Source organism: Chrysemys picta, chromosome 3, assembly GCF_011386835.1.
Source record: "Chrysemys picta bellii isolate R12L10 chromosome 3, ASM1138683v2, whole genome shotgun sequence".
Lineage (NCBI taxonomy): Eukaryota > Metazoa > Chordata > Testudines > Emydidae > Chrysemys > Chrysemys picta.
Window position 1 is genome coordinate 45,411,213 of NC_088793.1, and position 23,446 is coordinate 45,434,658.

At 39.8% G+C, this 23,446-nt stretch overlaps 1 protein-coding gene across 3 annotated transcripts in view; it reads right to left on the reverse strand.

Moving 5' to 3' along the window:
- The window catches only part of CSMD1 (CUB and Sushi multiple domains 1), a 1,932,406-nt gene that overhangs the window by 1,393,332 nt on the left and 515,628 nt on the right, over positions 1 to 23,446 (reverse strand). For all 3 annotated transcript variants that reach the window (XM_008163737.4, XM_005289701.5, XM_065587776.1), the window contains one exon: positions 17,726 to 17,838. In XM_008163737.4, coding sequence (XP_008161959.2) covers positions 17,726 to 17,838 — 113 coding nt within the window. The remainder of the gene's footprint in view (positions 1 to 17,725; positions 17,839 to 23,446) is intronic.

The following is a 23,446-nucleotide window of genomic DNA, read 5'->3' on the forward strand; positions in this document are numbered from 1 at the left end:
CAGCTCTGTAACCAACTGGGAGGATTCCTCTTCCCAGGTCTTCTACATGTTTCTCCATGGAGTTTAAGCCACCTGCTCTGTCTGCACTCTGGACTAAGTATGTGCTATATTTATTATTATTATTATTATTATTAACAGCACAAGAGTTTGCCACATCTAACCAAAACACATTATGGAACTAATCCTCAGTTGGTGTCAAATGCTCTGAAGTTAATGGCAATTTATAGAACCTGAGGGTCTGTCCCTGTATATCAAAATATATTCCCATGAGTATTTCCTTATTGAAGTGTTATCTGCTTAGCAATGGATATTCATGCATTTTGTAGTGTGCCATAAGGGTAAAACTCCCATTTTACAATTCCCCTGGAAGAACTTTGTCATTTTTCAAATTTTATCAATAAGTTCCTGCATGTTCTATCCATGTTATTTTCTAGTAATCCCAATGGATTTATTTAAAATGTTTTATATTTTTCTTCCCTGAATATAATCCCAAACAATGCATGATGTTGAAGAGAGTAATTCTCAACTTGAACTAAATAACTGTAAACTAGTCCAAATTAAATCTTTCATGTGCTTGAATTGTACTCTCAATTTCACTACACTTATTTATTTCAATTTTTCAATTATCCGAGGTTACATCATGATTAATGAAAAAGTTCTAACATCTCTAATCCATTCTCGGTAATTTTATACTAATAGCCCATACATCAGTATTTTTAAAGTGTTTGTAAGTATGCCTTTTATCATTTCATGTAGTGCCAAATATGGTATAATTATTATTCTCCTTTATACACTCCCTGATAAAATTGCTCAGTAGTACTAGTTTTAATGCATCTTAAATGCCAAGACCACAGTAAAAATACTCTGGATCCAGCTCAGCGCCATTACTCATATAAGTAATTCTTTCTTAAGTGAGTAGTCCCAGTAATTTCAAACAGGTCACTCGTGAGAGTACAATTTACAGGACCAAGACCTCTCTTAGTAACTTAACCAGAATACAAATCCTAATGGACTGGATCCAACAGAAATAGATTGCAAAATACCTAGCTAACAACAGCTGCAACCTCATCGCCTCTATTAACCCACCCTCCATAACCCACCACCTTTGTACATTATATAACTATCCAATTTAATTTCATTCTATCTCTCTCACTCTCTCTCTCTCTTTCTTTTAATATGGTGATGCAGCCTATAGCCCGAATCTCTTCTGTGTTGTTCTGGGTTTATGGCAATGTAGCTCCACTGATTTCAGAGGAATTACAGTGGCATAAACAGTGGTAAACCAAGCTCTCGGATCATCAGGTTTGGGCACCAAACAGCACTTACGTATATTTAAATTGACAACTTTTATCATATTCTCTTCAATTAGATACAATCCTACAGGATTAACTTCTCTTTTATTTATGATCTAACACATGAAATACATTTAATGAATTAAGCAACATTCAAATATAGTTTTCAGATGTATAGTATTCATATTCTCATTGTCATGAGCAAAGTAACATCTATATTCTGAATATTACTACCTGGTGATCCATTGGTCTAAATAACTTACTGATTAAAAATGTAATTAAAATAAACATTCTTCTATATGTAACTTTTAAAGAGGATTGTGAACAGTTGAAGTACAGTGTATACATAGAGATAACATTTTACTTTTATTTACTACCTTTGATCTAAAAGGATCGCCAAGCAGTTTATGGACTAAAGTAATCACTTCATTCATGAAAAACAGTCATCTCTAAGGTGCAATGTGACAGCAGTTTAGCAACACAAAAGCAACACTAGCCAATACTTAGTAAGTGAAGATTCTGAGCCTGATTCTCCTCTCACATTCAGTAGCTTTTCATTAGTACAACTGCATTGACTGCCTGATTCCTGACTTACATCAGACTAAGGATCAGAAATTTTGTAATCAATAAAAATGTAAGAAATTTTAAACAGACATATTGTGCTCTTTCATTCCCTGAATAGACTAATGCACAGGAGATACTACAATCAGATCTGCCCCATTCCACAAAGAGGTGGGGGGGACTAAGCTGCCTCCACAACATAGCCCTCTTCCCGACTACAGATTTTGCAAAGAATGCTGTGAAGGGTTAAGGATCTGTGGCTGTAGGACGGCAGGTTGAGGACAAGAAAAGTTGGAAGCAGAGGCATGTGCATTATCCCTTACAAGACTCATGTGAAATCTGGAGCAAAGATAATGTAATCTCTGGCTTTGGAGTCTTTAGCAGTATAACTCCAATGGATCTGCTGCTTTATGGGATGGCCAACAGGTTCTAGAACTGGTATAGAGGCACAGAGCTTCCAAAGTGGATCGTTCTAGCCTCTTTCAGATGCAAGCAGATTAGTTGGGCTTCGGGGCAGAACTTCTGCCATTCCTGCAATCCCCAAGTTATGCAGACATAACCCAGACAATGTTTAATTGACCTAGTGCCACCTTCAGAGTGCAGGACACCACAGTACCAAGAATTCCAGAGTTCTAGTTCTACTCTCCCAATACCACACCTTTTAAGTTGGCTCTATCATGCCTCCCTATGATCACAGACACTTTATTCAGAAATATCTGCTCCATTTGTTACTAGTGGAAAGATCCAAATTCAGGAAATAACAAAGAAGGTTAGATGTTTAGTGCACTCATGGGATTTCTTGGTGGTATTACTGCCAACTGCAGGCTGAAATGTGAAAAATATAAAATCACTGTTCTCACAGAGTCTGGTCCAATTCATGGTCACTGTCATGTAGCTAAAGTAATCTAGCAGCATAGACAAGGGACCAGGAACCAGAGAATCTAAGTAAGTCACTAAGTCTATAATTTTTGAAAGTCTCCATTAATTTTGCTAGTCTGTTTTTCAGTACCCAGCTTGAGACATCTAGGGCCTGACTTTCAGATGTCCTAAGCACCTTGAATTCCAAGTGAAGTCAATGGAAGCTGAAGATCATCATTGTCTCTGACAATCTCACTGTATAACCAGTGTCTCCAGCAATAGTCAGTTTCAATATTTTTTGGCCTTAAAATATATATTTGAAGGTTGGGGGGAAGAATGGAAAAATGAGGCAATAATTAATTATACCTTACCCACCCTCTGTAGAGTGCATTAAGTTCTATGGATAAAAAACACTATACTCTTTAAGGATTATTATTATTATTATTATTATTAATAGAGAGAAACTCTCTTCCCCTCCCCAAGTACATAATAAATAAAGTCTAAAATTAAAATCAGATCCCATATATACTATATACAGAAGCAACCATCAACATTTCTTTAAGGTAAAACCTAAATTATTTTCCTACACTATAATCTGCCGTCTAAAAAACCTTTACAATACCTAAAAATGTAGAGTTAAACAAGGCAAATAATTTTAAAATGCTCTAGTATGTTAAAAGTATTGTATAAAACATTGCTGCTGCATTCTTTGAAAAGGTGAGTATGACATTTAATTTTGCAGCACATGCCATATAGTACACTATAGTTCAGAAATATAATATAACTTCTGGTTCATTTTCATTTTATTCTGAGAGAGATGTATCAAGTGAAAAAAATGCTACACAATTCAAAACTTGACAATCATGTAATGAACTTGGCTAATTTAAAAGAGATTTATTTTCTATTACTATAGAGACCAGGCATAGGGTCTTAGTAATCATGTTGTCAGAGCTGTGATATATTTGAGTTCTCATATTCCGTCTCTCGCCTGAAAAGGCTCATTTCAATAAATAAGTCATTTTTGAGCAGTCTTTGTTGTGTGTATCAGCAATGATGGCGTGTGGGTAGGAACTGGGCAAGTGTGAATGTCTTACAGATTGAAAAATAAAATATGACAATGATGGTAAGACACCATTTTTGCCAATGTAAGGCCAGAACTGAAATTTGCTCAGTATTGTTTTATTGCATTAATGCCATTTGCTACACTCCTACAGCAGAGCTGAAATGACAGCACTGAAGATAATCTGAACATCCTACACACAGCAGCTGTCCATTCACCCACCACCTTTTTCTTTCCCAAACTGAGCTCTTTAGTACTTCATTATTTCAAGTGAAACATTTTTAAAAGAAAAAAGTTCACTAACAGAACAAAGTGAAGAACAAAATAGCTATACCTCCCCCCCCCAACCAAAAAGACGATTCCTATAATAATGCCGAGGTTTTTTTTATGGCCAGGTTGAATCAGAGGTGAGCAGGAGTAGGACAAAAGGAGCCTCCTTAGTCCATTTATAATCACAGTCCTTACGCTCACAAAATCTGCTCTATGTGCCCACAGATGCATGTGCCAACCTACAAGAGCCTGGAGGTCACTTGGCCATAGCCAAACCCTCCCCTTCTGCGCCAGCCCACTGCACAGGCTGGGTGCAACAGGATGAGTTGGCCACACCATTTAAAGGATGATGAAGCTTGGACACACCCCTGCTCATTTTTCCCCCTCAGCTTTCACTGTTGTTGTGTGACACGGCACTGCTTCCATAGCACAGTTGTGCGTAAATGGCATAATCAAGCCCTTACTTTATAGTACTCTAGTTCACAGTACTTTCTGCTGTACTTTTTAAGCATACATAATCATCATGGTATTTCATGAAGAGCTACAGTGAAGACTATCCACATTTAATTATCACCACAGAGTGCAGAGTCAATATATATTTCTTGTGTAGCTGACTGCACATGTTTTGTTCAGTTCATCATCTCTCCCCTTTTACGATCATATGCTCCTTCTACCTATGGAAGGTACAGAGATTTGGAAGTATGAATTCTGTTTTGATACACACGATGAAATTTCACTTATGTCTTGTGTAATTCATTGTTTTATATATTATAAAGCATGTTTGGTTGAAAGTTCTCTAGCTCTGCAAGAACACATGATTCACTTCTATCATCCTTATATGGAAAAATCCTCTCGGATGTAATAAGGAAATTATATCCCTTCTCTAGCAAGAGGATATCTATGAAATTCCTGGTTATTAGGAGGAGTAATTATTATAGACAACTATTGATTTCATGCCTAATAATTGTTTAGGACTTTTCTATAAGGGTGCCCATGTTTCTCAGTTAAAAAGAGATGCTGTTTTTGAATGTTCACTAACACACCTTATTTACAATGGGGCACCATTTTTTTTTTTTTTTTGCCGGTTAAAAAGCTGTTTCCAGGCTCTCTCTCTACCTCTAAATTGAGCAGAACCTACAGATCTATGATGAACAAATAAGGATGAACTCCAACTCCAGTGAGGTCAAGAGGACTGTATGAACATTTGTCCACACCAGGGCATATGCCTCTCACACCAATTGAGTAAGCAAGCTTCCGAGAATCTTAAGGCAAGATCCTTTGGAAAGTATATGATCCGTGAAAGAATCTACTAGGAGACAGTGTTTAGCTTTAGCATCGTATCAGGGAGCAATAATTTTGAAATGTTATAAAAACTGTTAGAATGGGCTAAAGAAGATATGAGACAATGAAAAGCAGGGCTGGCTCCAGGATTTTGGCCGCCCCAAGCAGTCAAAAAAAAAAGCCACGATCGCAATCTGCAGCGGCAATTCGGTGTAAGGTCCTTCACTCCAAGCGGGAGTGAGGGACCATCCGCCAAATTGCCGCCGAATAGCTGGACCTGTCGCCCCTCTCCGGAGTGGCCGCCCCATGCACCAGCTTGCCAAGCTGGTGCCTGGAGCCGGCCCTGATGAAAAGTAATCTTAATACATTAGTGCATTTAAAATGGTTTTGGTAGCAAGGACCAGGCAATTGTCATTCATGGGTGCAAAGGGCAGTTAATATCTGAAGTTCTCTGGTAATTCCCAAAAAGTGTTCAACCTAACCCCAGTTTCATATCCTCCTGAATCAGGTGGGAAGATTCAGAGGTGGTAAATAAAAGAGACTCATTACATGAACAGTTGCCTAACCTTGATCAGCTTTCTATAGAAAGCATCCATCTACTTGGCTGAATTTCTTTCCCTGGCCCAGCTCAATTGTCAGCTGAACGAACTAGGAATAGAGCCAAGATCTCCAACCTTTTACATGCTACCTCATTGTCAGGCCACAGCAGACATTTTCTGCACAACAGCCTGAGCTGCACAATCACTTCCACACAATTTAACAATTATAGATGAGAAGTGATATGGCATTAAAACAGGACGTGTACTAAACATATATATATATTTTTTAATTTTCCTTTGAGAGATTGAAACAATATATGGACTTAGTGATTTCAAAACTTTTTTTGGATGATTTAAATTAAAATAGTATGTAATTATGAACTTGTGTCATCTTGGGAGGCTATTTTCCTGTGAAGAACCACTATGGACTTCAATTATCTATTACTTATGTAATGCACAAGTGCTCCATGGGCTCTGCAAAACAGATAAAGATTCAGTCCCTATCCCAAGGATTTTAGAATGTACATGAAGTTGTGTATCTGCATATAAGGCATGTATCTGCATATGCTCACTATCAAAAACAGAGTTGAATCCAAAACCCAATGAAGCCAATCTTTCCTTTGCCTGCAATTGACTTTGGATCAGGCCCATAGTGCAGAGTAGTGTAATGAGTGTAGTAAATGTTTCCAAGATTTGGCCTTAGGATGAGAACAACAGGAGGAGACTGATTACATGACAGGGATATATATATATATATATATATATATATATATATATATATATATATATATATATATATATATATGTGTGTGTGTGTGTGTGTGTGTGTGTGTGTGTGTGTGTGTGTGTGTGTGTCGGGGGGGGGGGAGATAAAGGATGAGAAGACATATATTAGGTCAGATTGTGAATAGTTTATACTCATTAGCAAATAGTTACTTACAAATGTAGGCCCAATGAAGTTAATGGGAATGAGGAGAATAACTGCTCACCCATGCAAATAAGGGGATCACATTCTGGCCCAGAATGATTATATGATCATTTGGAAGACTAATGCACTCAGTTTGAGGATTAGGAGATTATAAAATATAGTATCCACACTAAGTGTATCAACATTAATGCATCTTTAACTAGCAACTAGTAATGGGTAAAATAACTAGCTTCTAATTATGTATTAATTGTACAGTAACAGCTAACAAGGTTTTTTACTCTTTTGTCTTAAGTCCTTTTAAATTGATAAAACAAATAGCTCAAAGCTTCAGTCATTTAGTCATTCCTGTTTTGATGCATATTTTTAATTGTAGAATTCCATAGTTATTATTAGCCTAATTAAACAAGAAAAACCATGAAACATTATGTAAATACAGGAAACCTCAGTATCAAAAAGATGTAGTAAACTGAAGGTAATTCAGAGAAGAGCAACAACTATTAAGGGACCAGAAGGACATGAAAAGATGAAAAGCACAGTGTGTGAATATATCTATATATATAGATATATATGATACGTTAGATATATGCATGAAAGATTGGCTGCACTGCATTTTTGTTTTCCATCTTCTCCCTCTCAAATCCACACAATGACTGTTTCTTGCTCTGATCTCCAAACTGAGTTCCCTATAAACTGAGGTCTTTCCAACAAGGGACTATTCAACCTGTTCATAAAATTTAGAGAACAAAGCGGGAGAATGGGGGGGAGGGGTCACAGGGCATCTGTACTTTCATGAAGGCTTCAATTTTCATTTTACTAAGTCCTCCACTATTCTGTACAAGTTTCATTCCAAAAAAACATTGCTCTGGGTGTCAGGGCTGAAGTGAGCTCTCTTGGAGCCTAAAGCATTACTACACCAGATTAGCTAACAGATAGAACAAAGAAACTGTAGAACAAAGAAACATCACTGCCACTGTTCTCCTAACCCCAAATCTTGACATCTTGCCTGCTAACATATAACATTATACTGTGGCCACCAAACCACCACTTCTGTTTTTCACTTCATGATTATGAATTTTTTCCATTTCATTCTAAATAGGACAGGAGCATGTCTTGTTTAAAAAAAAAAAAAGCAAGAAAATTCACTAAAAGAGGACAAACTTTTTTTTTTTTTAACATAAGGACTGTTCTGTAACTTTGCATATTAATAAAGTTTGTTAACAAGGGACAATTGTATCCAAACTCATTTCAAGAAAGCAATTATTTCTGTACCAAAAAGCAATACATCTATAAAGTTTAGCCTAAAAGGATCTTATTTCAAGCTTTACATTCATTAAAAAGTAAACTCAAAAATATATTCATGGTTTAAAGATTTAATGAAGAACCCAGTTTGAAAAGAACATCAAACAGACTATCAGAATAGTACATGAGACAAATATTTAATGAAACACAGAAGAGCAACTGATCTGGTCCATTGCCACTAGATGCTATTGTCAAATACACTAACAATCAATGACAAAGTCTAAGCTAAGGTATGCAGCTCCAGACAATATTTATTAAAAATACCTGTACTTTTTTTTAACTACAGTGTTGGTATTGATTTTGATTCTACTCATGCATAAGAAGAAACCTAAAAAAGGCAGAGTTTCCCCTTTGAAAGGGGAAGACTAGAGCCACATTATACTGTCTGCTGGAGACTCACTGAAGAATATGGGAACTACCTGTCTTAATTTTTATGACTGTATATGCATATACATCCATGAGCTGGCTAAAAGGTAATAAGGGACAGAAGAGCAACTGATCTGGTCCATTCAATCCTACAAGGATTGAATGTAGACCAAAGTCAGTTGTTTGATGCTCATATGGACAATACCAGAAGTGTAATGTGGAAAGATTACCTCTGACACCCTCTAGAGAAATGCATAACCCAGTCTGGTCAGGTTCAGTTGCCATGCTCAAAACCCCTGGAGATCTTTGGATGGGAACTCTGAGCAAAGAGACTTTGGAATGGATAGAAAGACTATCTGTGACTTAAGGGCAGAGAGAAAGAGAGAGATTGAGATTGACTGGGTACAGACCGACTGGGAGGCAGCAGTTGCAGAGGGGAACGTGGGTTAAATGGAACCTGCTTAAACTGGCAAAAAAGGCTAAATTTAGATAAGACAGTATGCATTTAAGCTTTTGTTATTTTAACCCAGTTCTTTCTGCTTGTGATAGTCCTATGGACAAATACACCATACTCTCTTTTGGACAAGCTCTTTTCTGTACCTGCATTTAATTTTGGGTCAGAGCTCCCAGAGAGGATTCCTTACCAGTGGCTAAATCCAGTGTGTCAGCTGGAGGTAATATGCTTGCTAAACATGGGTGCTATCACCAGGCAATCCAGTCAACAATAGCATGAACTGTGGGGTTCTACTCTTGAGAGAAGTGCAGGTGCAGCCGTGTCACTTGGAAAGGGTGTCCACAGGAAAGAGTGGCCAAATGTACAGTCCATCTATTGCGTTAATTTTGAGGGAATAAATGGGCCCAGTAAGTCAAAGATGCTAACATGACCTTGTCCCTGTACAACACTAATCAGCTAAACTTGGTTCAACGTTTTGAGTATACACAACTCAACCTGCTTAGTCCCATGACAAGCACATCAGTTATTTGCTTTCCCGTAGTTAGGCTTATAACTTGCAGACCTAGTAAGTCTACCAATGAATGCAATGGCAAACATGATAGTCATATTGGCATTCAAGCTTCTGGTCTCCTCTCAGGGGGGTCATGTGAAGTCCAAACAAACAAACAAACCCCATATGATCTCCAAAGGAAACAAATCTTTTTGATGCTTGTGAGGGCCCACTGAGTAAATTTAAGGAAAAAGGAACATTCCTGGCCCCACACAGTCCCTAGTGAGACTGGAGTATTGAATCATAGAAAAAAAGAAAAAAAAAGAAATATAGGGACTCAGCAGTGGGAAAGTGGGGGTAACAGGTGAAGACAGATAATTCTTCAAAGACATTACCTTGAAACTGGACCACCGTCTACTGCTGTTGATGCTGAAAGGATTTATTTATTGATTTATTTATTTATTTGAAGACGCTCCAGGGAAAGTACGTACGAGGAAATAAGGTGACCTCTTTTATAAAATGTTAATGCTTCACATGAGCAGAAAACTGTTAGAGCTCAAAACAACGGTGCCCTCAGGGGAGTGGAAAGAGGGACAGGGTTTGCACAAGCTCTCATGATGTCAAAGAAAATACACTGTGGCAAGGTGGTGGTCAAGAGGAGATACGAGCACATGCCCAATCGAGTATTCCTGGCTTTTTGTGTGTGCATTTTTTTTGTTTTTGTTTTGTTTTTAAGCATTTAACATTTCTACATGACAAAATACATTTGGAATTTCAACTGAGGTAGGTTAAAAATCCCTAGCTCATTTTAGCTTCTGATGTTTGCTACTTAGTGGCAGTAAACAATGTAGCATAATGTAAGATAAAGTAACATGATCATTTCATCTTACAAATGATAAGGAACAGAGAACTTGAAATTATTTTTTTTTTCTTTCTTGATGCATTTTGTGTACTGAACATACATTGGGTATTCTGAACAAATGCATGGCACGGAATTCTCAGATTAGTAGACTCATGGTGTGCCATGTCACTGGAAAGTGTGATGAGGTTTACAGACCCCATATTGAACCAAGGCCTTAGGGAATAGAGCAATACAGGTCCAGAGAGGCCCCACCCCTGAACAGGTACAGGACATGCTCATGGTGGAGAAATAGTTTAAAAGAACACTGGTAGGCCAGGGAAAGTGGCGAAGGAGTTGCAGGATGCACCAGGAAGCAAGGCTGATACTAGGAGCTGTGATAGGAGTGTGTACACCTTATTAAGGCTCCTCTAGCAGTGGGGATCTCGATTTCCCCCTTGGGGACCTGAAAGCCTTAACAGAGACTGCTTTGACAGGACATTAAGAGTACGTCTACACTGCAATAAAAGACTAGTAGCATGGCCATGGCTGGCCTGGGTCAGCTCACTTGGGCTCTGAGAGTCAGTGCCACAGGCTTTCTATTGCAGTGTAGACATTCCAGATAGACTGTTAGGGTGTCTTCTAAACAGTGACCACACACCAAACATTGGAGCTCCAGTCTGGTAGTAAGTGACTTAGGGGAAGATTGATAACTGCTCTGGACACTTTGAAAAAACCCATAAGGGTCCTGGGATGAAACGCTGTGGAGAGAATGGGGCCCAGGTCTTCTACCTTGCCTCCCTGCTCCTCTGTAGCAGCAGAACTCCCAGCATTAAGCATTCAAGAGGGATTGAGGTCCACTGCATACAACTTGGCTGAGTCCTCCTCAAGGATGATTAGACTGGCAGAAACTGTAAGGCCACTGCCTAACTACTAGGACAGTTGTTTATTAGACTATCCCGTTACAGAAAGCATTACAGAATGAAATATTAATCTGTATATTGTTCCGGTATCATTTCAGGTGTGAATACTATTAAATTATTTTCAACTTTCTGTAGTTGTACTCTATGTATGGGGAAGTGTTGATATGTTTTTGCTTTTTTTCCTTTTGAATAATATTTTATAATAAAATGATATCATTATTAAAAATAAAATATTTTATAATAAGAACAGCATTTTTGTGCTTCTACCTGTAGTTCTCAAACTGCTTTGCAAAATATGAGTAAGAATTGTTGTCCCCACTTTAATGAAAGAAAATTGAGTAAAAGAGGTTAAATGACTTATCGAAAGTCACTCAGCAATTCACTAGCAGGGCTGGGAATATAACTCGGGTCACTTGATTCCCAGTCCAGTACCTTATGTATTACAGAACACTGCAACCTTTCTCTTTCTATAAAATAACAATCAATAGGAATAATGCTAGATAGAAACTTCCCCGATGAAAATTCCATTTCCTAGATTTGAGGTAAGGTCTTGGATTCAATTTATGACCTTAAACTCCAGTAGTGTAAATGGTAAAATGCCAGCCAACATATGTTTAATTCATGGAGTTTTTTATAGTTTTGCTTGAATAATTTACAAAAAAATTCTGCAAATTACTATTTCTTAAATTTCACAGACTTTTGCATATATATACCCATTCATCTGATGTGAACTTCCTCTACTTCAACAATAATTCTGGCAAATAACAACTAGTCCATAACACTGTCTGCAACAAGAGTGCTCAAGTGCTCAATGCAAGATCTTGAAAGATTACCATAGTTACTGATAGTTACTGATATTCAAAAATATTAAGCTTGATAAGTTTATGGAGGGGATGGTTTGATGGGATAACGTGATTTTAGTCAATAGGTCAATAACATGCCATCGCTGGTAATTAGTAACAATGGTCAATGATGGGATATTAAAAGTTACTACAGAGAACTTTTTCCGGAGGGTCTGGCTGGAGAATCTTGCCCGCATGCTCGGGGTTCAGCTGATCACCATATTTGGGGTTGGGAAGGAATTTTCCTCCAGGGTAGATTGACAGAGGCCCTGGAGGTTTTTCGCCTTCCTCCGCAGCATGGGGCAGGAGTCGCTTGGTAGGCAGGGGTCGCTTGCTGGAGGATTCTCTGCGACTTGAAGTCTTTAAATCATGATTTGGGGACTTCAACAGCTGAGTCAAGGGAGAGAATTATTCCAGGAGTGGGTGGGTCAGCTTTTGTGGCCTGCATCATGCGGGAGGTCAGACTAGATGATCATAATGGTCCCTTCTGACCTTAAAGTCTATGAGTCTATATAGAAAAAAGAATTCTGGTGTCAAATAATCTAGTTTTAAATAAATATGTAACCTTGCAATCTGTTGAGCTGAAGCAAGTTTCGTTCTTAGCAGAAAACAACAACTGAATTCTGGCTACATGACCACTCAGATCTCTTTATTCACAATCCTAGATGACTTTTGCCAGCTTACTGCAGGAAAGTCAGATTTATTTTAAGTACAATTTTTGCACAGTGGGATAGACTCATGAGAAGCAACATTTCACATTCCCGAGGAGTCTACGTGGCAGCAGGCAAATCTCATAAATATGAATACTTGGACTACGAGCACTGCTATTTAATATTAATAACATCACTAACATTCATAGCAACCTACAGCATTCAGTAGGCTCGATTATCGCTTTACTTCCTATACTCACTAGTGAAAATTATGAGTAAAGGCAGTAAAATCAATAGCCCAGAATCTAGGCCTTCTGGCCCAGGAGGGGAAAGAAACTGGCATTTTCTTTCCCCTGAGGATTCAGTGTGCAAAGTCCTCAGTTGGTATAGGGTAAGTATAGATGGCTCATGTGTCCCCCTCTCTTGCTCAGAAGTGTGAAGGGTGCAAAGGAGGAGAGAGGTGAGACGGAGGTATGGCTGGAGTAGGCTGCACTCAGCAACTGTTACCTCATGGATGATCCCATCGTGACCACTGCCATCTGGCACAGGTATGGTAGCACCCAGACACAGAATTAAGAAGAAGCAACCTGCTCCCTGACAGCATCCCCTCTGTTGTGGAAACTAGTGTAGTAGAAAATCTTGTTGAATTGAGCTACAGTAATGCAAAACTGACATGAGATCTGAACCAGTGTTACCAAAATATGCTAGCTCTTCCACATGATAAATATTTTAAAAGCTTACTTTAAAGATAGTTTTATTATTTAAGGAACTATAGCTTAATCAATCTATTGTAAACTGATTTGATATTTTAATTGTATGAGTGTAACACTTAGGGGCTAATTCAGATTACATTTCTTATTCAAATGAAAGTGGGGGAAAATGCTAGCTTTGCAGTTGCACACTGTGCAACTTCCCAGAATGTGGAAAGTTCATGAAAATAAATTATTCCACCCTTCTACTTCACTGCTCCTGATATTTGAATTCTTCAGAACCTTCCTCTTCATCTGCAGCCATGAAACAAGGGAGAGGTCAACAGCATTAATCTGGAATAACTCCACTGATGAAAAGCCCATTTTTTCTGGCTCCAAAGTTCTTTGAAAACCTGTTTGTTACCTTAGTATTATTCAGGACACATCTATTCTCTACTGATGAATTTCTCCCTTTGAATGTTGTTCCTGACTGACCAATATTCAATTAATAAGGAAGAACTTACTCCCAATGTATGATGTATAAAGGAGTGCCCTAAATATGCTGCGAAGAAGCCCCTGTTGCCACTCTCAGGAGCCTAAATGCCAAGTTTATCAATCTGTCTAGCCTGAGTTAGGAACTGTCAGACCTCCCAGGGAAATCCACAAAACTCCTAATTGTTGATAAATCTTCTCCCTAGCTATTGCTATATAGGTTTCTTGTGACTTATACACTTTGCACCTTTTTACACTGGAGAGTGGCAATCATCACTTTGTCTGAGGGCACATCTACACTACAGCGTTACATCAGTGCAGCTGCACTGCTGTGGAACGTCTGGTGAAGACACGCTATGCTAACAGGAGAGCGCTCTCCCATTGGTATAATTACTCCACCTCAGCGAGAAGCAGAAGCTATGTTGGCAGGAGGCACTCTCCTGCTGACGTAGCGCCGGTGTGGACAGCGTGAAACCTGCATTGCTTGGGAGGGAGGGGGAGATTTTTCACACCCCTGAGCAACGTAAATTAGATTGACTTAAGCCAGGGGTGGGCAAACTACGGCCCGCGGGTCGGATCTGGCCCCTGAGGGCTTTGGATCCAGCCCGTGGGATTGCCCCCTGTGGTGCTGCGGGCCCCATGCCGCTTTCAGAAGCGGTTGGCACCACTTCCCTGCGTCCCCAGGTGGGGAGGCGGAGGGGGCAGAGGGCTCTGTGCATTGCCCCGCCTCCAGGCACCGCCCCCCGCAGCTCCCGTTGGCCAGGAATGGGAAACCACGGCCAATGGGAGCTTTGGGGGAGGTACCTGGAGGCGGGGCAAGGGCAGCGCATGCGGAGCCCTCTGCTCGCCCTCCCCCAGGGGCCGCAGCGCTTCCTGGAATGGCACGGCGTGCGGCCAGGGCAGGCAGGCAGGGATCCTGCCCTAGCCCCGGTGCGCGCCGCTGCCACCGCGGAGCAGCTTTAGGTAAGCGGCGCTGGGCAGGAGCCCGAACCCCGCCTGCACCCCGACCCCCAACTCCCTGCCCTGAACCCCCTGCCTGCACCTCGCACCCCTCCTGCACCCAACTCCCTGCCCTGATACCCCTCATACACCCCGCACCCCGACCCCCTGCCATGAATTCCCTCGTACACCCCGCACCACTCCTGCACCCAAACCCCTGCCCTGAGCCCCCTTGTGCACCCCAACCCCCTGCCCTGAGCCCCCTCGTGCACCCCGCACCCTTTCTGCACCGCAACCCCCCTGCCCTGAGCCCCCTGCTGCACCCCATCCCCTGCCACACCTCACACCCCTCCTGCATCCCAACTCCCTGCCTGAGCCCCCTCGTAAATGTCACACGCCTCCTGCACCCCAACCCCCTGCCCTGTGCCCCCTGCTGCACCCTTCACCCCTGTGCACCCCAGCTCCCTGCCACACCCCGCACCCCTACCTCCTGTCCTGAGTCCCCTGTGGCACCCCGCACCCCGCCTGCACCCAAACCCCCTTCCCTGAGCCCCCCGCATCCCTCCTGCACCCAACCCCCGTCCTGAGTCCCCTCCCGCAGCCGCACCCCTGCCCTGAACCTCCTCATACACCCTGCACCCATCCTCTGCCCCAATCCCTTGTCCTGAGCCTCTTGCTGAACACCGCACCCCCTCCCACACCCCGCACTCTCTCCCACACCCCAACCTCCTGACCCGGCCCTGCATACAATTTCCCCACCCAGATGTGGCCCTCTGCTCAAAAAGTTTGCCCACCCCGACTTAAGCAGTAGTGCAGACCTCATGAACTGTCCCATTTTTTACAGCAATAAATTCAAAAGACTATAATTTTGTTTAACCAGTGAGCGGCGCCACATATGTCAGTGTTAATTACATCCCTTCCTACCAGGGTTTTAAAAGAAAATAGGCCAGCAAGTAGTATAATTATATTACAGCCTAGGGCTCTGTGTATCTTTTCCTTGCAGACAATCAAGAGAAGTTCCTTTGAATAGTCTATTATGTCTCAACAGGAAAAGCAGAGAGCATAGTTTTCATGCAAGGATGAGATAGGATCTCATGTGCAGCTACTGGATGGGGAGGTATTCAAAGATCTACTTGCAGCTGAGGCAACCATGGCATAGCTCCTATTTTTTAAGTTTTTATTTGACTCCCCTAGAAAAGTTCCTGACATGGGCCATAAGGATGTGTCTAGTCTTTTACCATCTAAAATTTCTTACTATGATTAATACTGGTACAGCTGTACTAGTGAGATCCATGTGGGGAATGCTAGTGTAAAAAGGTGGCTGGATCATCTAATCCAGTTTAGAGATAGCCCAGGTAAAATGGTGATTAAAGTGCTGATGATTGATAGTACCTTATTCACACTAGTGCCCCCAGTTACCAACAAAACTGCACCAGGGATTAATTTTAGCTAAAAGAAATTTAGTGTAGACTAGGCCTCTAATTCAACTCGCAGGACGCAAACACCAAATTAAATTCATTCTAGTATCCCCCAGCTATCAATAGAGTAACCACAGCTGGACATCTGAAACAAAACTGAAGACTTCAAGCTATTGCTCAGATAGTACACTGTCACAGCAACAAAACCTTAGATAACACTTTTGAAAATTCCACCCAGAATTAATCACAAGGTGTCTAATTAATATGGGAAAGGTATGTACTAGTCTAGGAGAGACAGTGAAATATTACTAGTCAATAGGTAATATAATGAAGTCCACCATAAATGCACAGAATAAATGCTCCAGGGTTATCAAACTTTTGAATAAGAATTATGTAAAATTTTCAAAAATGTTTAAGTAACTTATAAACCTAAATTAACAGGATTTAGGCACATTTGAAAACAAAAAAACTATCAATTCTGAATAACTAAAATTATCCCACCACACTTGGAAAGAATAGACCAAGGCCAAATTCCTAAGGCCAAGCCATTTCTGAGCTATGTTTCACACAAAGCAAAGGTGAAAAAAAAAAATCAGACTTTTCATACTGTAGTAGCTGATAAATAACTTATTGTCCCAAATATTTCTGAAATAAATTCCTCTGTCAGAAGTCTAAACTTGTTAAATTGCAGGAAGCCTGGCTTCATATTTGCAAAATTGGATTAGGAGAAAGGGGTCCAAAACCAAGCTTGTCACAACTTTAACTATGTAGAAGTATTTACACAAAAAAATAATAATTCAACTCAGTATTATAAGTGATTTACTATATTCCACAGAATCTGATAACATCCTCAAAATGTAGGATGAAGAAATCAAAAGAGGTGTATTATCCTTCCTGTAAGATTCAAAGCTATTATATCAATATTACTACTCCTGCTTTAAGAGCCTAAAACTTAAGTACATAGTAGATAATGGCAGACATGAAGTTCTTGGCCCTACCTTGTCTACAAATGCAGAATTCTTAAACTTATTTATCATCTTTCACATTGACTCCTTTGTTATTTGTCTCATTTTTTTCAAATATCAAAGCCATTCAGTTTCTAAATGTGAGCATTTTATCCATAAGCAAAGATTCTCATACTAATTCTCAAGATCAAATTAGTATCCAGACCATTTATTTTATATCCCACATCCAGCATTTAAAGAAATTTTTCAGAAGTAATTGTTGAAGAAAAAAAATCAAATTTTTAAAATGTATATAATTCAGGACCCATTTTTGGAACCATCATCTCAAACCAGTATGGATTCAAACACTCAATTTCACCATTGATTGTATGCACAATTTTAAAATAAAGACTACATCCATGAATGACATGCTGGCATACAGAAAAGTCACAGTATATTTGTAGTTTTGGATTCAAGGTCTCAACAGGGGACACTAAGGTCAAACCAACAGTTCAAAACAAACCCATTTCAAAATGAGGTCCTGCAATAACTCTCCAAGTAACTTTCAAGGATAAAAACAGGCAGATCTTACCTTCGTAGATAGCCTTGAAACCTTGAGCACTCACAGCAAAGTCTGTGGTGAAACAAAGTGTGAGGATAGATCCTGTGCTCACAATAGATGATGGCAGCTGAAATCCAGACAACCTGCACAAATAAAAAACCCCACAAATGTTATAAATAATAAAAATAAATATAAGCAGTAGTTTTAAAATTAATGATAACTTGGAATCTCTCATGATGTTTCTGTGTATAATACCACTGTGATGATATAGCCAGACATTTGGAATGCCAACATTTTATATTGATACTATTGCTGTAGTATCCTAAAGACTCCTTGCAAATACTAACATATAGTATTAAGCATGGCCAATTTCTAGAGAATTTATGTTCTTTTCTTTCACCTATGGATTCTCACCAGGAATACCGGAAGAATCTCCATACCGTTTTTTAAAGAACAGAAGTTATTATATTTCATTCTTTTCCTCCCTTCCACATTCACTCCTCTTCTAATGCACTTTGTTTCTTTCCCAAACCATTCTCTGACCTCCACGCCACACAACCATGTGCCTTAAATTCCCACCTCACTCACCCCATTAAAGTCCATCCTAGACCCATGTCTCACCTCAGGCACTCGTTCTAGCTATTGTAATTTAACTGTGATTGGGGAAAAGGGCCTAGCCTGAGGGAGGAGAACTGTTGAGAAACCATTGTTCAGGGCTGGGCTGGTGAGCAGAAGAACTGTAAATTAACACAGTATTTAAATAGTCTGGGAGTTCCTTCCTATCCAACTCCCAATCAAAAGAAGAGAAAACCTATTATCTGACTCCCAGAGATCCCGCAATAGCAGGCAGTTCTCTCTCTCTCTCTCTCTCTTTTGCAGTCTAAGAAAAACATAGGGATAGTAAGTGGGGAGCCAGGGATTCTTCCCTTTTCTTTCTCTCCACACACCAAGGTTGTAGGACTCCTCCTGCCCTTCTACTTTCTTGGAAGAGGCTGGAGTTTTAGTCTGGTGAGTGAGTGGGAACTCACTAGTGCAGGCTGAGCTAGTGGAAATCAAAGGTTCTGCTCAGCTGGGCACTGAGCTTGCAGTACCTGCCAGGTAACAGCACAGTCTGGTTGTCCAGCAGCCCATTCTTAGCCTACTGATTGCCCCTCCAATTATCCACCAGCACCCCAAAACAAGTATTCAAAAATAGAATCTTTCACTGTATCCATTTGGGGACACCCGTATATTGAGACTACAGAGACCATCTGTCTATATATCTATGTTCTTTTAGTGTGCCCCTTGCCATACTATTCATTGCTTTTGCAGTCACAGATTTTTCTGTGTCTTGTGCAGTTGTGGTCATATTGCTAGTAATAATGTTTAATAAATAAATTGTTTAATAAATAAATACATAATTTTAACGATTGTTCAGTGAAATCAATTCTGACTAACACAGCTAAAGAAATTAAGTTTAATGCTGCAAAACATTAATAAAGACAAACATTGGGAACAAAGACATAATAGAGACAAGTCTTAGATTCCCTTAATACAGGGAAAAAGTAGTGCACACATAGCTCTAGATGCTCTTCAAATTTTTGTCATGTTTTAAGACACATTTTGGATAAATATTCTAAAGTATTCTTTCCTCTTAATACATATGCTAAATAATACCAACAAAATTATGTAAGTTTGTATTCTTGGTGGTTTACTTGCTTCACCTATAGAAGTCAGCTTGGTAGAAAGTTAATAGAACAGTCAATTTATGACTTTAGATATCATGCCTTGTGTCTCTTGTGTAATTAGCCTTCACACCTTCTTATGAATATCAGTATTTAACATAAGCTTGCTACCAAGTAGCAACTCCTTACATTCATTTTGAGAACTAAGGGCTGCTCACCAATACCAATATTTTGATATTGATAAAGACCAAATAAAGGATGAAAAAATGACTAAAAAACTTTGTTTTGCCATCCTTTTTATATTCTAAACCACTAAGGAACATATTTCACTGTCATACTCACTTCATGGCAGGTTAGGAACATAAGAATAGCCATACTGGGTCATATCAAAGGCCCATCTAGCCCAGTATCCTGTCTTCCGACAGTGGCCAATGCCAGGTGCCCCAGAGGGAATGAACAGAACAGGTAATCATCAAGTGATTTATCTCTTTCACCCATTCTCAGCATATGGCAAACAGAGGCTAGGGACACCATCCCTGCCCATCCTGACTAATAGCCATTGATGAAGGAAATCTTAGAAAAGTAAAATGCAAAGACTCGGTTACTCAAAATTAGTGCTATGCTAAGGCTAGACGATGTGATAATTTCTAGCTTGTGCAAAAGAGGCTTGATTCAACTGTCAATGAAATCGGTACAAAGGATTCCATCGACTTCAAAGGAGCTGGACTGAGCATCATCCCACCACCCTCTGTTCAACACCCATCTTAAGATATGTACTCTTTCTGCAGCCTTCTGGCAGTAATCCACCATAAAAAAAACAAATGTTTACATATTTTTAAAAATTAGTCAGAGTGAGCAGCTGGATGGTTAACTGCACTTTGTGCCTTTGAAAGTCTCCCCATGACTTTTTCAGAAATGGATTTCATAGTTCTGTCATAGCTTAATACATAGTTAATAATACATGGACACAGAGAGAAACAAAGCTGTGATAACATTGTATCTCTCTAGTACTAATGCACTGTGGGAGAGGCAAAATGGGGCTCAGTTGTGGCCATCCTCACATGCAGCACCCCAGGCCCAGAACTATTCAGGGGAGATCCCACCTTCAGGCCTACTTGGAACCATGAGACATTTTGTCCCTCTCACAGCCCTGTGGGCTTTTGGAAAGAAATTGCAGGGAGAAGACAGCCAGAAACAGAGCCAGCACAAGGCAGCTGCAGAAAACAGTTCAAACAGGGACTGATGGACTCTGGTGATGTCATCACACTATTTTGATGGTCTCCGGACTCCTCCATTTAATAATAATATATGGAGATATACCTATCTCATAGAACTGAAAGGGACCATGAAAGGTCATCAAGCCAGCCCCCTGCCTTCACTAGCAGGACCAAGTACTGATTTTGCCACCCCACATCCCTAAGTGGCCCCCTCAAGGATTGAACTCACAATGCTGGGTTTAGCAACCCAATGCTCAAACCACTGAGTTATCCCCTCCGCTCTTTATCTTTCCACATAGCTAATCCCCTCCTAACATAAACCCACTGAAAGGATGTCTATAACAAATGGAAACCAAAATTAAAATGGAACTAATATGCTGTTTGCTACCATCACATTGTTCACTCTCTTCTATATTCTCTTTCTTTCCCCTAATCTTTCTTTTCCTTATGTAGATTGGAATCTCTTTGGGGGTAGAGATTGTTTCTTGTTTTATGTAATAAACTTGATAAGTAACAATTATAATAGTACTAGAGCACACTGTCATGACTACAATACAATTCTTTTTTATTGTTTGGAAATTTATTTTTGATCTGGTGCACTGGTCTTTCCCTTTTGTGCAAAACAGCTACAGTTTTATTTTAAAAAGAACAGGAGTACTTGTGGCACCTTAGAGACTGTTAGTCTCTAAGTTCTTTTTGCGGATACAGACTAACACGGCTGCTACTCTGAAACCTGAGTTTTATTTTAGTGTTTTGGCACCAATTCCCACTAGTATTATTGTCAGTATGATGAATAGCTTGTGGATCAAATTTAATATTTCCTGAAATTTAAGAGAAAAGGGAGAATACATGGGAAAAATATATCACTGACCCACAGAATAATAAAACAAGGCTGACTGATCCCCTGGCTTTGCAGAACATTTTAGACCAAAATTCAACAGAAATTAAACTTTTCCCTATTGAAACTGAATATTATGCAAGTGATGCTATTTTCTCCCAAGAGACAGTAATGGTTTGACCTCTATTCAGACACCTCCTGGGGAAAGAGCAGAACTGAAATTGACTTTCAAGGGAAAAAAAAATCCCCCCTTAAACAGACATACCCCCTTTACTGCAGGATGGCTTGTACAGCACCTATAAAGATGAAGTACATGGTAAGATTAGAAGGAAAATATTGTGTCAGCTTTGCATATATTTCTCTCCCTCCCCCACAAACACACACACTTTGTATTAATTCTTAAAGGGTTTTAAGAAGGTTTAGTACAGAAGTACAGAATGTTATACTTCTGCCATTCAACAAATTAGTGGGACAAAATACATTAGAAATACTTCAGAATATTTTGTAGGAAAACCACTGTAGAGACACTCCCACAAAGGCAATGAGATTGAATGTCACAAAATTCACGTCTAGAAAGAACAGACAATATTTTCAGTGAATTGTTCAGTCAGAAACTATTAGACAGCAACTGAAAATCAACATGAGCATAACTCACATTCCTTAGAACATATATAAAAAGCTGCATCCCAAGCAAAAACATTGTTAACCCACCAATTAAGTCATTTTTTCCCCATAAAAACCCTGGTTAGCTATTGCTTACTTCATATGTCACAACATGTTTTGCACATTCCTTTTATCATACACAAAATCACATACTGTATATTGCCAGGTTAAAGTAGTAGGAGACTGTGTTTGTTATACCCAGACCTTCAAATGTTTAGTTAAAACAAACAAGTGTATTTTTCACCATCACACATCTTCACAACATAGTGCAGGTACAGGAGAAAAAAAATCAGATGCGTAATATACCTGAGTGACTTGTCCATCAGAATACAACAGTAGGTGGTGTAACGTGTACAGAAATGGCACATAAGTCCTGAATTTAACCTAAGTTAAAAAGACAAGAGTTTTATACTTTTTTCCCCCATTTAACAAATCTGGGCATAAGGATTGTTTGCTATCCTCCCATCTATTACTTCAGGGGTGGATGTGGCATGGGAGGGGAAGAGAGAAAGAATTGCTTTTGATTTTTTATTAAATTTGGAGGCACTCACAATGACGTGGGTCATATCAAAGTGTCCAGTTCACCTACAAAGAGAGAGGAACAGTTATCTCTGGAGATATTTAAGAGTAGGTTAGATAAATGTCTATCAGGGATGGTCTAGACGGTATTTGGTCCTGCATGCGGGCAGGGGACTGGACTCGATGACCTCTCGAGGTCCCTTCCAGTCCTAGAATCTATGAATCTATGAATCCACAGTAAGGGTCCCTTCCTGCAATGAGCTCCACACAAGGGCACCCTGAAATTATATGGAGCCTCTCTGACTTCAAAGAAACAAGTTGCAGGAATGGGCCTTAGGCGAAGTTTCCTACTACATCCTTTTCCCTATGAATAACCATAAAATCATAGAATCGTGGGATTGGAAGGGACCTCAAGAGGTCTTCTGGTCCAGTCCCCTGCTCTCAAATCAGAACTAAGTATTATCTAGACCATCTCTGACAAGTGTTTGTCTAACCTGCTCTAAAAAATCTCCAATTATGGAGATTCCACAACCTCCCTAGGCAATTTATTCCAGTGCTTAACTACCCTGACAGGAAGTTTTTCCTAATGTCCAACCTAAACCACCTTGCTGCATTTAAACCCATTGCTTCTTGTCCTATCCTCAGAGGTTAAAAAGAACAATTTTTCTCCCTCCTCCTTGTAATAAACTTTTAGGTACTTGAAATCTATTATCATGTCCCCCCTCAGTCTTCTCTTCTCCAGACTAAACAAACCCAGTTTTTTCAATCTTCCCTCATAGGTCATGATTTCTAGACCTTTAATCATTTGTGTTGCTCTTCTCTGGACTTTCTCCAATTTTTTCTTCATCTC